The sequence below is a fragment of the Quercus robur genome, chromosome 4 (genome assembly GCF_932294415.1).
Source record: "Quercus robur chromosome 4, dhQueRobu3.1, whole genome shotgun sequence".
In the NCBI taxonomy this organism is placed as follows: Eukaryota; Viridiplantae; Streptophyta; class Magnoliopsida; order Fagales; family Fagaceae; genus Quercus; species Quercus robur.
Window position 1 is genome coordinate 72,021,447 of NC_065537.1, and position 14,592 is coordinate 72,036,038.

The following is a 14,592-nucleotide window of genomic DNA, read 5'->3' on the forward strand; positions in this document are numbered from 1 at the left end:
ACTTTTTTATAACATTTTTACAAACCTTTTTGGCAGCAAATTCTTATTGGTTCGCATATGGGCACACCACTCACATCATTTTTTTTACTTACCAGTAACCACTTATTACATAAATAATTTATAAAAAACTTGCAGCGCTAGCATTTTCCTCGTTTTAGTGGCCATAAAAAAATTTATAGATCTAAAATCTAAAACAAAATATACAAGCCCCCCCCCCCCCCCCCCCAAAAAAAAAAAGAAAAAGAAAAAGAAAAGCTCAACAACAAAAATTACGAGTAAAACTAAAAACAAAATTAAGCTCAATTAACTAATTTTATCTAAAATAAATAACCTTGCCCTTTAAAAAAAATTCTAAACAAAAATAATTTTGTTCTTACCTACCAAAAAAAAAAAAAAATCTCAACAGCTAAGTTGCAAAATTAGAGGTTGAAATCTTAACAGTAAAACTGCTCCCCCTAACTCAAAGTTCTGGCTTCATCCCTGAACTGAGATTTGTTACTTCATAATAAGAGAAGTAAACTCAGCCGAATACCACTCAAAAAAGTTCTTAATAATAAGAGAGTTGTTTTTCGATTTATAGATTATATTTGTCTTTTTCAAGTTCAATTTATCCTTAAGGCCTTTTTTTATTTATTTATTTATTTATTTTTTAAGAATCTACTCTTAAGTATTTAAATGATATATTTATATTAATTAAGTCAATATATTAATGATTTATAAATACTTTTTTGTTTATAAGTATATATTATATGGTTAAAGTTATTTGAGATGATTTTTTAAATATAGTATCTATACTACTATTTAAGGGGCTTCCCTAATTTAGATTCCTCATTTTTTTTGTTCAAAAATGCCCCTACACCCTTATGTTTAAGTAGAGAAAAAACTAAATGACAATCCAGTAAAAATACAACTCTAACTCTCAATAAAATATTACCTAAAAAATAGGGTCACTCTACTGTTAGATTTTCAAAATAGAAAAAAAAAATATATATATATATATATATATATAAATATATATATATAATAATAAAAATTATCACTTTATCGTCTTTACTCAAAAAAAAAAAAAAATTATGACACTATAAAAAAAAAGTCTCATCGCACTCATGAATAGTTAGTTAATAATTAACTTATGCCTTTGCTACTATTTACTAATATAAATTTTTTTTTTAATTGACTTCAAAACTCAAAATTATTATTATTATTATTATTATTGTAAGGACACGATTTACGGCCCAAGCCCAAGATGTATGAGATTTTGGTCTAATGAGCCCAGTATAATAAATTTGTAGAGAGTGGGTCAAAGAACTAGGCCCTAATGAGTTGAACAACGGCGAGTACTGGATTGAATGACAATCAAATACAAAAAGAGGTTCTGATATCAATGGACTTTCAGTCCGAGGAGGTCACACTTGTATAAATTGATCATGATTGGATTCAAAGACAATTTAGATTTCTACCAATGTTATTAATTCCGTTTCGGACCCCATTTTGGTTTATCTAGTGAAACGAAATATTTTGGTACCGGATTATTTCAGCATACCATTTTAGGGTGTTTCGGACTCCTTAAAAAAAAATTATATATATATAACCTAAAAGTATCTGACGGGAATGACAACTCTACATACCGCTGACGAAGATAACATTACTGACGAGAGAACCATCCATGACGAAGTGAGCAGAAACAGCGAAGGAAGCTATCATCACCGACGAGGCAAAGAGTTATTCAATACGATCAATCAATGATCCGAGCAGTTACCAAATCAACCAAGAAGACCGTTGGAGGGCCTATTAAAAGTCTCATTACTGGCCAGGCGCGTTACAAAAGAAAGCATTAACAGCCTCAACGGCTAGCCCTGATGGGCTCAGGTATAAAACTCTCACACAACCAACAGAAGGGGATATATGCAAAAATACTCTGAAACTATCTATTCTTTTCTTTATTGTGTTTACCTGTGATCCTAACTTTGGCATCGGAGACTTTGTGGCAGGCGCCACACCGGTGTCTCTCGACGAGCAAACCTTCACGCCTCACGGGTGATTCCATCTGCACATTCACTGACGGATTTGTGTTCCATCAGTTTGGCGCCGTCTGTGGGGACGAGTTTTCAGATTTATAGTCGAAAACGTAGTTTCCATCAATTCACCATATCCAGATGGAATCCAACCCAGATTCAACGGCCTTGGCCCAGCAAGTTCAAGCCCTGGCAGCCACCATTGAGGAACTCACCAGGCAGAACCAGGAAATGAAGCTGCGACTCCAGCAGGTTCAACAAGCTCAACAGGAAGAAAACCGGTCCAAGGGTAACACGGAGGGAGAGGGGGATAGCCAACAGAGGGAAACCCCCCGGAGACCAACTACTCCGGACGAACAAAACTCAGATCTTCTTCGGGAAATGAGGAAAGAGATGGACGAACTAAGGAGCGCCATCAAGGAAAAGACAGACCGGAGTGTAGACAAGATGGTAAGGGCTACAGATTCACCCTTCACTGCAGCAGTACTTGATTGCCCCGTGCCGTCAAAGTTTCGCCTGCCTCAGTTAGAACCATTTGACGGACTCAAGGACCCTCAGGATCATCTTAATACCTTTAAGACGACTCTGGGCCTTCAACAACCACCTGACGAGATATTATGCCGTTCCTTCCCTACAACTCTCAAAGGAGCAGCAAGAGAATGGTTTACTAAGTTGCCAAACTCGTCCATAGACAACTTCGACCAGCTAAGCAGCGCTTTCCTGCGTCACTTCATAGGGGGACAACGCCCAAGGAGACCAGTAGATTACTTACTCACCATAAGACAGGGAGAGAAGGAGACTCTGAGGTCATATGTCAAGCGATTCACCCGGGAAACTCTGGAGGTGGACGAAGCTGATGACAAGGTGCAATTGACGACCTTCAAGGCAGGGTTGAAATCCAGAGATCTTGTAGCCTCTCTTGCCAAAAACCCCCCGAAGACAATGGCTGAAATGCTCCTGAAGGCCCAAAAATACATGAACGCGGAAGACGCTCTAGCTGCCATAAAAGATACCGAGAGGCTGGGAGACAAGCCCAAGCGGGAAGACGACCGCAGAGGGCAAAAGAGAGACAGACCAGAACGTCGGAACAATGACGGGAATAGAAGGAGGGATGAAAGAAATCCTCGTCAGGTAAAATTTACTCCATTGGTTATGCCTGTTGACAAGATTTTCACGCAGATCAAGGACGAGCATCATCTCAAATGGCCCAGGCCATTACACTCGTCCCCCAACGTACGTGACAAGAACAAGTATTGCCGGTTCCACAGAGACCACGGCCACAACACGGAAGATTGCAGAGACCTGAAGGAACAAATAGAGGAGTTAATACGGAAAGGAAAATTGCAGAAATTTGTAAAGAAAGGAGAACATAACAAGTTCAGAGACGACAACAGGACCCAAAATGAATCCTTCATTCGGGATGACGACCATACGTCCCAACCTCCACGCAAAGTGATCGGGGAGATAAACACGATCACGGGAGGACCAGTCTCAGGAGGGTCATTCAGGTCGCTTAGAAAGGCATACCACAGACAGGTAAACAGCGTCCACGCTGTTCCTCCGTCCAAGTACCGACGAACATACCAAGATATGTCCTTTAATGAAGGAGACGCCAGGGGAGTGAAACAGCCTCACAACGATCCCCTGGTCATAGTGCTGAATATAGAAGGGTTCAATACCAGAAGGATCCTTGTTGATAACGGAAGCTCGGCGGACATCATCTACCTCCCAGCCTTCCAGCAGTTGAAGTTAGATCCAAAAAGGCTCCGTCCGTTTGACTCTCCGCTTGTCAGTTTCAGTGGAGACAGGGTCTACCCCAGGGGTATAGTGACTCTGACGGTAACAGCAGGGACCTATCCGTTGCAGCTGACCAAACAAGTAGATTTCCTGGTTGTAGATTGCCCCTCGTCCTACAATGTCATCATTGGGAGGCCTACCCTAAACAAATGGAAGGCAGCAACGTCCACATACTGTTTGAAGGTGAAATTCCCAACAGACGACGGTGTAGGTGAAGTAAAGGGAGATCAGGTCCTGGCGAGGGAGTGCTACCAGGCCGTACTGGCAAGAAAGGAGAACCACACGTGGACGATAGAAGAAAAAGAGGAAGACAGAATGGAGATCCTGGAAGCAGTAGAGTTGGTAGAAGGAAATGCGGACAGGACAACCAGGATAGGGACGACGCTAAGCCCTGAGATGAGAGTGAAACTCATAAAGTTCCTTAAAGGGAATCTTGATGTCTTCGCATGGAGTCACGAGGACATGCCAGGCATATCTCCAGGGATCATCCAGCATAGACTAAATGTGGACGCCAACAAGAAGCCCGTTCAGCAACGACGAAGAACTTTCGCTCCAGAGCGAAATCAGGCAGTAGCAGAAGAGGTAACCAAACTATTGACAGCAGGGTTCATCCGAGAGGTATACTACCCAGAATGGCTCGCCAACATCGTCCTGGTAAAGAAACCAAATGGAAAGTGGAGAATGTGTGTAGACTTCACTGATCTGAATAAAGCATGCCCAAAGGACAGCTTCCCTCTACCAAGGATAGACCAACTCGTGGATTCTACCGCTGGACACAAGTTGTTGACGTTCATGGATGCCTTCTCAGGGTACAACCAGATAAAGATGGCTGAAGAAGACCAGGAGAAGACCGCCTTCATCACCAGCCAGGGACTCTATTGTTACAAGGTGATGCCTTTTGGGTTGAAAAACGCTGGAGCTACATACCAGAGGTTGGTAAACAAAATGTTCAATCAACAAATTGGCAGGAACATGGAAGTATACGTAGACGATATGCTCGTCAAGAGTAAGGAAGAGCTCGCCCATCTGGACGACCTGGAGGAGACTTTTGCAACCCTGAGAAAACACCAGATGAAGTTAAATCCTAGCAAATGTGTTTTTGGGGTAGCCTCGGGAAAATTCCTGGGATTCATGGTGTCCCAGAGAGGAATAGAAGCCAATCCAGAGAAGGTACAAGCTATCATTGACATGGCTTCACCCAAAACCGTCAAGGATGTACAAAAACTTACGGGAAGGATAGCAGCTCTAAACAGGTTCGTCTCCAGGGCCACAGACAAATGCTTGCCCTTTTTCAAAACCCTCAAGCAGGCCTTTGCTTGGACTGACGAATGCGAAGCAGCGTTCCAAGAGTTGAAACGATATCTGAGCAGTCCACCTCTCCTGAGCCCGTCTAAAGGAGGGGAGAACCTATATTTGTACCTGGCAGTATCAGCGTCGGCAGTCAGCGCAGCCTTGATTAGAGAAGAAGGCAAGAAGCAACTCCCGGTGTACTACGTCAGCCAGGCCTTTCAAGGAGCTGAGTTCAGGTACCCAAGAATTGAAAAGATTGCGTTCGCACTTATAGTAGCTTCGCGCAAGCTCAGACCGTATTTCCAGTCAAATCCTATCCTCGTAATGACGGACCAGCCAATCAAGAAGTCAATGAACAAACCGGAAGCAGCAGGGAGAATGGTCCAATGGGCAATCGAACTCAGTCAATTTGACATCGAGTACCATCCAAGAGCAGCCATCAAGGCGCAAGCCCTGGCTGACTTCATCGCTGAATTCACTCTTCCAGACGAAGCAGGAACTACCGACGTAGTTGGAAAATGGATAATACAGACAGATGGTTCGTCAGCCCAAAAGAGGGGGGGAGTAGGGGTCGTCATAACCACCCCCGACGGAGAAGTGATGAAATATGGAGTTCAACTGGAGTTCCCAGCCACCAATAACGAAGCCGAATATGAAGGAATACTGACGGGCTTGAGGCTTGGAAAAGCTCTTGGTGCCAAAAACTTGCTTATCCAGAGTGATTCAAAGCTGGTAATCGGACAGATCAGTGGAGAGTACGAGGCAAAGGAGGAAAGGATGCAGAAATACCTTAAACTGACAAGGCAGCTAACTCAGGAGTTCGACACAGTGGATTTCGCCCAGATACCAAGAAACCAGAATATTGAAGCTGACGAAGTGTCGAAACTAGCATCGTCAGAAGCAGGAATGACAAGCGCAGACATGGCAATAGAAATTCAGAAATGCCCAAGTATTGAGGAGGTGGCAGTGCTCACCACCCAGAGCACAAACACCTGGATGACGCCCTTGATATCCTACCTCCAAGACGGACACTTACCTCAGAAAGAGAGCGGCTAGGTTCACGATCCTAAATGACGTCTTGTACAAGAGAGGCTTCTCTATGCCCTACCTGAAGTGCGTCGACGAGGACGAGGCCAAATACATCCTAGAAGAGGTACACGGAGGAGTCTGTGGCGACCATGCCGGCCCCAGATCCCTAGTAAACAAAGTGATAAGAGCGGGGTACTTTTGGCCAACCATGCAGGGGGATGCTGCTAACCTCGTCAGGAGATGCAACAGATGCCAGCGGTACGGGAATGTACAACGGCTTCCAGCAGAGAAGATGACGACCATATCCTCCCCATGGCCATTCGTGCAATGGGGAATCGACATCGTCGGTCCTCTGCCCCAAGGTAAAGGTCAGGTAAAATTCCTTCTAGTTGCTATTGACTATTTCACAAAATGGGTTGAAGCAGAGGCTCTAGCAACCATCACTGAGGCTCGGATCCGGAGCTTCGTATGGAAAAACATTATCTGCAGGTTCGGGATCCCTTTGACGATCATATCCGATAATGGGAAGCAGTTCGATAGCCAAGGCTTCAGAGAGTTCTGCTCGAACCTCGGGATCAAGAATCAATTCTCATCCCCGGGACACCCCCAGGCAAATGGACAGACGGAAGTAACAAACAGGACGTTGCTCAAGATAATCAAAACCAAGCTGGACGAAGCAAAAGGTGCCTGGCCCGAAGAACTGCCTAATGTCTTGTGGGCATACAGGACTACAGCCAGAACCCCGACAGGAGAGACACCCTTCAGGCTCACCTACGGCTCAGAAGCAGTGATCCCAGTAGAAGTTGGAGTAACAAGCATCAGGCGAGGAGCTTTCAGAGAGGGACTCAATGACGAGGGACTGCGGTTCAACCTGGATTGCTTGGATGAAATAAGAGACAATGCGTCCAGTCGAATGACAAAGTATCAAAAGAAAATGGCCGAGTATTACAATAAGAGGGTCAAACTCAGGCGGCTGGCCATAGGGGACCTCGTCCTTCGCAAAGTCACTATAGCTACTAAAGACCAGACTCAAGGGAAGCTGGGCCCTACATGGGAAGGGCCATATCGCGTCGTTCATTACTCTAGGCAAGGGAGTTACCATCTGGAAACTATGGACGGACGAAAACTCCCTCGTCCTTGGAACATTGAGCATTTAAAGAAATACCATGAGTAAATGTAACACACGAATGCACTCGTTATTGAAGTTAATAAAAGTATTATTCATTCAATGTTTTTGCGCAGGCAGTACAGGTCAACCATGAGGCCTATAAATCACTAAGTAACAAGATTCCGCCTTGACGGATGTAAGTTACCGACGACCATAATACTATGGTTAAAAGACTTAAGTAACAAGATTCCGCCTTGACGGATGTAGGTTACCGACGGCCATAACACTGGTTGAAAGACTTAAGTAACAAGATTCCGCCTTGACGGATGTAAGTTACCGACGACCATAATACTATGGTTAAAAGACTAAGTAATAAGATTCCGCCTTGACGGATGTAAATTACTGAAGACCATAATACTATGGTTAAAATACTAAGTAATAAAATTCCGCCTTGACGGATGTAAATTACTGACGTTAAAAGAACAAAGGACAAGAGTCCGTCTAGACGGACGTAAGTCGAATGGCAGGAGTCAGTTCACAGAAGAGCACAGTGCATTAAATCAACAACTAATTAACAAAGCACAAAAAGTACGGACGGATGTAAACCAGCCAGAAGAAAAGTAAGTACGCTTCATTCCAGCCCATAAACACTGGGTCGATATCATTGTTTTCAAAATAAAGCAAATTGTTTTGAAATTAGATTTACAAAAAAAAAAAAAGAAAAGCCCAAAAACAAGACGGGCACCCACAATAATATTTTTCTAAGTAAGTAGAGTCAAGCATCAGTTGTGCCTTCACTGGCCGGCACGTCAGCAACGGGTTCAGGAACATCATCACCGGGGGCAGAAGACGAAGCTGCCTCCTCCAGGGCCATTTCCTTGTCCACCTCCTCCAAATCCAGGCTCTCCAGGTTGACTCCGGAAGGATGCTTGATCATGTACCTCCGGAGAAGCTCAAATCCCTTAAAATACCAGCTGAAGAGCACGGTGTTGTACTCATCAGTGGTCTGGAAAGCCTCCACGGATCGAGCGGCGATGTTCACTAGCTTCTCCTTGGCTGCCTGAAGTTGCTCGTCCTTCTCCTGAGTCAACCCGCGCTCAACTCTGAGGTCGTCCTCCAGCACCTTGACCTTCTCCTTCAGTGTCGTGGCCTCGTCCATAGAAGTAATCAGATTCGTCCTCAGGTCAGAGTTCTCCCTCTCCTGAGCCTCCATCCGGGTCGCCAGAGACGCCACCTTGGCCCCTTGAGTGAGGTACTCAGCAGTGATATGGATACTCTCTCCCAACACCTGGAGGAAATTATGAAGTCGTCTATAAAAAAAAAAAAAAAAAAAAAAAAAAAAAAAAAAAGAAATGATGAAGAGGGAAGAACCCGAACCTGGACCAGTTTGTGGACGTGACGGGAAGCCACATCGTTTAAGGACAAGTCAGATAGAGCCTTCAAGTCCGCTGAAGTAACGACCTCGTGAGCTCTTTCCACAGCCAAAGACTCGTCATCCCATATGGTGGACGGACGAGTATCAGTCTTCTCCTTTCCTTTGCCAACCACGCGCGGCCTTTTAGAGCCAGGAGTAGGAATCTCTTCTATTGAAGCGGTCGGGGAGGCAGTCCTCGTCGTTTCAGAGGCTATGGAAGGAACAATGCTGAGCGGGATGGAGGCAGAACCCTTCCCGGTAACTCGCACGGTCTTCTTCCCCAAATTGGACAGGGGTTCGTCCTTCTTTGACCTCATCTTTGCATACATGTCCTTGTTAAACTTGGTCGTCATCTCTGCAAGAAGAAAGTGTGTCAAAGAAGTGCTTAAGTGTACAGAAGATGAATCAGCATTGACGAAGTTAAAACTTACTCTTTTTTCCTTCAATGCCAAGCTGACGAAGAACGAAAGGAGATGGGTCAGGACCAAGGTTGTAAAACGCAAGAGATCGAGGGTCAACCAGCTCGTCCCAGCTCTCAATCGTCTCAGCGTACCCGATGGCGGTCTCTATACGTTCCTTATATCGTCTCTTCAGCCCAGGCCGTCTCTTAACTATACCAAACAAAGAAACAAAGAAGTCAGCAAGATCAGAACTTGAAAATTGGCAAGATTGAAACAACGGGGAGAAATACTGACGCACCTAAGGTCGGGGTTCCCCACCGACGGAGTAACCTCGGGATATCACCCCAATCACTGCTAGATTGGGTCTCGAAGTCGTCCCCAGACACAAAGAAAAAGCGCGACTTCCAATACCTGAATGACGAAGGCAATCCCTTGACGATTCTAATCTTTCTCTCCCAAGGGACTAATTCGTAATATCCCCACTCTTTAGACTCTTTCAAACGATACAGGTAGGTGAGCTCACCTATCCTGATCATATCCCCGTTGGAGGCCAACCATATTTGCATACAGTTAATGACGATCCTCCACGAGTTTGGCATGAGCTGTCCAGGGGCTATACCAAAATGATTTAAAAGTTCCATCAGGAACGGGTGGACGGGGAACCTAAGCCCACAGGTGAAGGCTGACTCATAAAAACATATTTCGCCTGGAAAGAAGTGACAAGCCCTATCTTCTTCCCTGGGACGACGAACACGAACCCTAGACGGAAATTGAAACCTATCCTTAAATCTATTCACGGTCTCGTCATCCAGACCACAAATCTCCCTAAGGGCATAAAAAGCCCTAACCTCTCGAGAACCAGAAACGGCGGTATCTCCTTCAGCCGGGCCACCACTGGACGATAGCCCAGTCTCGAGGTCACTAGACCTAACCTCAGACATTAATCTTCTCCCTCCTAAACCCTCAAACCAATTTAGCGATTGACGGAGCAACGGTAACAACTCACTCAAAACGACACTCAGACTATTGCCTTCGTACACAAAATTTTCCAAAAAAGGGTAAGTACCCAAAGATCCCCCTAGACGCGCAAAAAGGAAGGAGATCGACGGGCAAGCTGTCCTAACCTCTAAGCTATCAACCATGGAAAATACAGAAACCAAAAGGAAAACAAAGCACGAAACTGAAACCCCAAAAGAAAAGCAAAAGCCAACACCAGAATAGAAGCGAAAAGGGAATAGCAAATCAGAAATTATACAGTAAAAGAAGAAAAAGAAGAAAGAAAAAGGAAAGAAGAACATACCTCCAATGGCGGAACGGCAGAAGCAGCACAAGGCAGATCGGAGAAGAAGGAAGCCACAATATTCAGAGTATCTCTAAAAAACTGGTTTGCTTTTGCTCTCTGAGAAATAAACGAAAAGTTGAAAAGGAGAAGTTTTAAATGTGGGCCAAAAAACGATTGAAAAACCAGCGGGAAACCCAAGGGTCATGCCATTAATTCCACAGACCATCAAGCGCCACGTGGCCATGATTGCGTGTAACGCCGCCACTAAACATTAAAGGCGGAACAGAACCCCAAGAGTCACAAGAAAAACTTTTCAGCTTCTGTGATCGTCATGACAGGTCACCGACGACCCCAGAACCTGGGGGGCAACTGACGGGAATGACAACTCTACATACCGCTGACGAAGATAACATTACTGACGAGAGAACCATCCATGACGAAGTGAGCAGAAACAGCGAAGGAAGCTATCATCACCGACGAGGCAAAGAGTTATTCAATACGATCAATCAATGATCCGAGCAGTTACCAAATCAACCAAGAAGACCGTTGGAGGGCCTATTAAAAGTCTCATTACTGGCCAGGCGCGTTACAAAAGAAAGCATTAACAGCCTCAACGGCTAGCCCTGATGGGCTCAGGTATAAAACTCTCACACAACCAACAGAAGGGGATATATGCAAAAATACTCTGAAACTATCTATTCTTTTCTTTATTGTGTTTACCTGTGATCCTAACTTTGGCATCGGAGACTTTGTGGCAGGCGCCACACCGGTGTCTCTCGACGAGCAAACCTTCACGCCTCACGGGTGATTCCATCTGCACATTCACTGACGGATTTGTGTTCCATCAGTATCCATTCCAAAAAGTGGAATATAGATATAAAATAATGAATTTAATCTAATTATATAAAATAATTATTTTAATTTTCACTATTCATTCATTTTCTCTATCTGACCCAACCGCTACCATATCTTTTGATTCATTTTTTTTTCTTTCTTCTATCTCACGTGTTTTGGTCTTCTCTTCCCCTATTTTCATCTTTCTCTTCAAGTCCCATCTATCACCAAATCCCAATATTCCCACATCCCAAACCTCATCACAACCGTATATTCAAAACCTCATCACAACCATACTCTCCAATTGAAAAAGTCTGATACTCTCATCTTGTCTCTCTTATCTCCTCTCTCTCTCCCAGCTTTGTTCAGCTCCAAGGATGCCCCTTCGGGTCTATTACTCTGTGTAAATTTCTTGACATTCTCATCTTTTGCTATTGAACATGTACCGGCCGAATCTTGCATTTTGGCCAGATTTCATCGAAATGAACCGGAATGCCCGAAACACACCAGAATAGGCTAGAATTTTATCCGAGGTGGAACAGTGGGGTGTGCCATTCCAGTTTGCATACCAATACGAAATTTTCTGGCCATTCCGGCCGAAACGAAACGAAATTAATAACAATGATTACTATAGTGTTCTCTCTCTATTTTTCCAATCCCTCTCTCTATTTTTCCAATCCCTTTCTCATGGAGGGTCTCTCACATTATATAACTCCCTTTGGATCATCTTGATCCTACACTTGTTGATCGTCTAAGCCCTTACTTGAGTACCTATCCCATCAGACACCCTCTTTGGCTTTCTTTGAGTTATGGTAGCCAAGGTAGCACTGTTCTGAGGTCTTTTCCACATAAATGCGGCCAGAAAAGTAGTTGCAATGCATTTAATGAGGTGGTAGCAGCTTTTCCTTAGATATTTTTTGGGTTTCCTTCCTTCCCGTATGTTAATGAGGCATGTCCCTATCATTGGAGCTTTCTGGAGGGTCATTCTAATTGTTGGAATAGATATTTGAGCCGCATTCATCATATCCGAGGAGGAGTTCCTCCTCGGACCACCTTCCATTTGTTCCTCACTTATGAGACTTTAAATTGAAACCCCTAATGACTATTTGTTCCTCCTCGGACCATTCAACATCCTCGGACTAAGCCTAAGGCCCAATATATGATCCTGTGCCCTCATCCCCGCAATTATTATTATCATTGATGAATCCTGTGATATCAGTGGGCTGAAAGTCTCGGGCCTTGATGAGTTTGTGACTTAATCCTGAGAAAACAAACAGAAAAATCAGAGGAGATCAGTGGAAGCCGGCCAAGAACCCTCTGATGATAAAGTTAGCCTTTTTTTTTTTGTGATTCTCAGTAAATTGGAAGTCTCAGAATCAGAATCCCTTACTCTTTCGTTGGCGAGCGTTTATATAGCGTGCGGGGAGCGATTACTTGTTTGGTAATCGTTTCTATTGTTGAGGAATCCAAAAGGCTCGGAGGTAACTTCCATAACTGCTGTGGAAGTTAGATTATTCAAGTCTGCATTTCACAACGGTTGGGCTTGACTAGCGACGGTACATTTTCTCTCACTCGGTGGAGACATGTTCATAGTGTAGTAACCTCGTCCGTCCTTAGAGGATGGACGGACGAGGTTGAACTTGGCGAGGATTTCCCTTCTTCCTGTCTTTTCCTTGGACGACGCCTATGGACGAGAAAAGACTAGGAATGAATTTTCGTTGCGCATCAATCATCATCAGTATTATTATTATTATTATTATTATTATTATTATTATTAATGCGTGTTCCAATTAGCTTAGTTGGTAAAATCTCATGTCATCGAATAAGATTTAGAATATGAACTTTATCTATACCAAAAACTTATTAGTGTCTTAACATAATTGTGGGGGAGGATCCACCCTTAAGCATTTTGTTCGCTTTGGGGCCGAAGGACCCACACGGCTTTGTTCTTTGCAAGTGACGTGAGTAGTTTTTGAGACTTACTCTCACATCCAAGAAAGATGTGCCCCACTCAGACCTTATAAGCCTTAGTTGAAGGCAAGAGTGTACCATTACTACACATGTGTATTGACTGCCATCCTTAACATCCTTCTTTCCTCTGTCTTGGCTTTTGAACTGAGAAGAACTGGATTACTTATGGTCCTTATCAAATCCTTTCGCATTGGCATTCTTCATAAATTTCTTGAATTTCCTAGTGATGTAGGACTTCATATTGGAATCTTTATCATCTGAAGACTCATTAGTCTCATTAATTTTGGCCTTTAGTGCCATGCTCTTATTTTTGCTTTCTTTCTCAATTCTAGTTAAACCCAATTCATAGGTTTGCAAGTTGCCAACAGCTCCGTCGAAGGAATTTTGTCAATGTCCTTTGATTCTTCAATGGCAGTGATCTTGGCATGGAATCTCTTAGGCAGAGATCTGAACACCTTTCTCACAATCTTGGGTTCAAGAATCTGTTCTCCAAGATTGAAGGCTGAGTTGACTATGTCCTTTAGCTTGGCATAGAACTCATCAAGCGACTCATTCTCCTCCATCTTAATCTCCTCAAAGCTAGTAGTAAGCCTTTGGAGCTTTGAATCCTTAACAGCCTTAGTCCCTTCATAAGTTGTTTGGAGAATGGTCCATGCTTCCTTAGTAGTTCCAGTTGAGGATATATTTATAAATTCCTCATTGGTCACCGCACTGAATAAGGCATTCAATACTCTGTTGTTGAAGTTTGCTGCTTTGATCTTGGCCTCATCCCAATCAGCTAGCACTTCCTTTGGCTTAGTCCAGCCAATCTCCACAACTTGCCACACCTTCTCATATAAAGACTGCAAGAAAGCTCTCATGCTTACTTTCCAGTATGCATTGTTAATGCCATCAAATAAAGGAGGTATAATAAGAGATTGTCCTCTATCCATGACAAACAGGGGTCAATGGATCATGCAGTAAAGATTAAACCTAATCAAAGTGTTCCCGCTCTAATACCACTTGATAGGCCAAAAATGTATTGACTCCTTTGGCAAATTAATTAATTAATTATCCAAGTTAATTAATTAAGTCAATTTAACATGCAAAAGTGTGGTAGCACAAACAAATCACCAACTAAACTAAATGCAGCCTAAATTAAATTTGACACAGGTGATTTGTTTACGAATGGGGAAAACCATCGAGGCAAAATCTCATCGGGTGAATTTATGGTCTCCACTCCCGAGAATCTAGTATTATCAATTACAAGTGGTTACAAGTATAAGAAATCTTATCAAACCCTTTGGCCTATCCCGAAATACCAACCTACAGTTGAACCCTTATCCCAATACCCATTTGGACTTGTATTGTAGCGGCAATCTCTCCGATTAATGCACGAATTCCAGTACATGACAAACCAATGATGCATAGATCCCAATATGTGACTAACTCCACCAACTTGAAGAAGATGT

The 14,592-nt window shown here is 43.5% G+C and overlaps 1 protein-coding gene across 2 annotated transcripts; it reads right to left on the reverse strand.

Annotated features, from left to right (window-relative positions):
• Window positions 1–7,952: 7,952 nt before the first annotated feature.
• Window positions 7,953–10,909, reverse strand: LOC126723589 (uncharacterized). Of its 2 annotated transcripts, XM_050427155.1 has the most exons (4): window positions 10,355–10,909; window positions 9,085–9,264; window positions 8,617–9,008; window positions 7,953–8,527 (listed from the first exon to the last, which is right to left on the reverse strand). In XM_050427155.1, the coding sequence occupies exons 3-4, from the start codon at window positions 9,004–9,006 to the stop codon at window positions 8,015–8,017; spliced, it is 903 nt and encodes a 300-aa protein (XP_050283112.1). In that variant the 5' UTR covers window positions 9,007–9,008; window positions 9,085–9,264; window positions 10,355–10,909; the 3' UTR covers window positions 7,953–8,014. The 2 variants fall into 2 exon arrangements, with proteins under 2 accessions (XP_050283112.1, XP_050283113.1); XM_050427156.1 differs by having other exon boundaries at window positions 8,617–9,264.
• Between the last annotated feature and the right edge of the window lie 3,683 nt (window positions 10,910–14,592).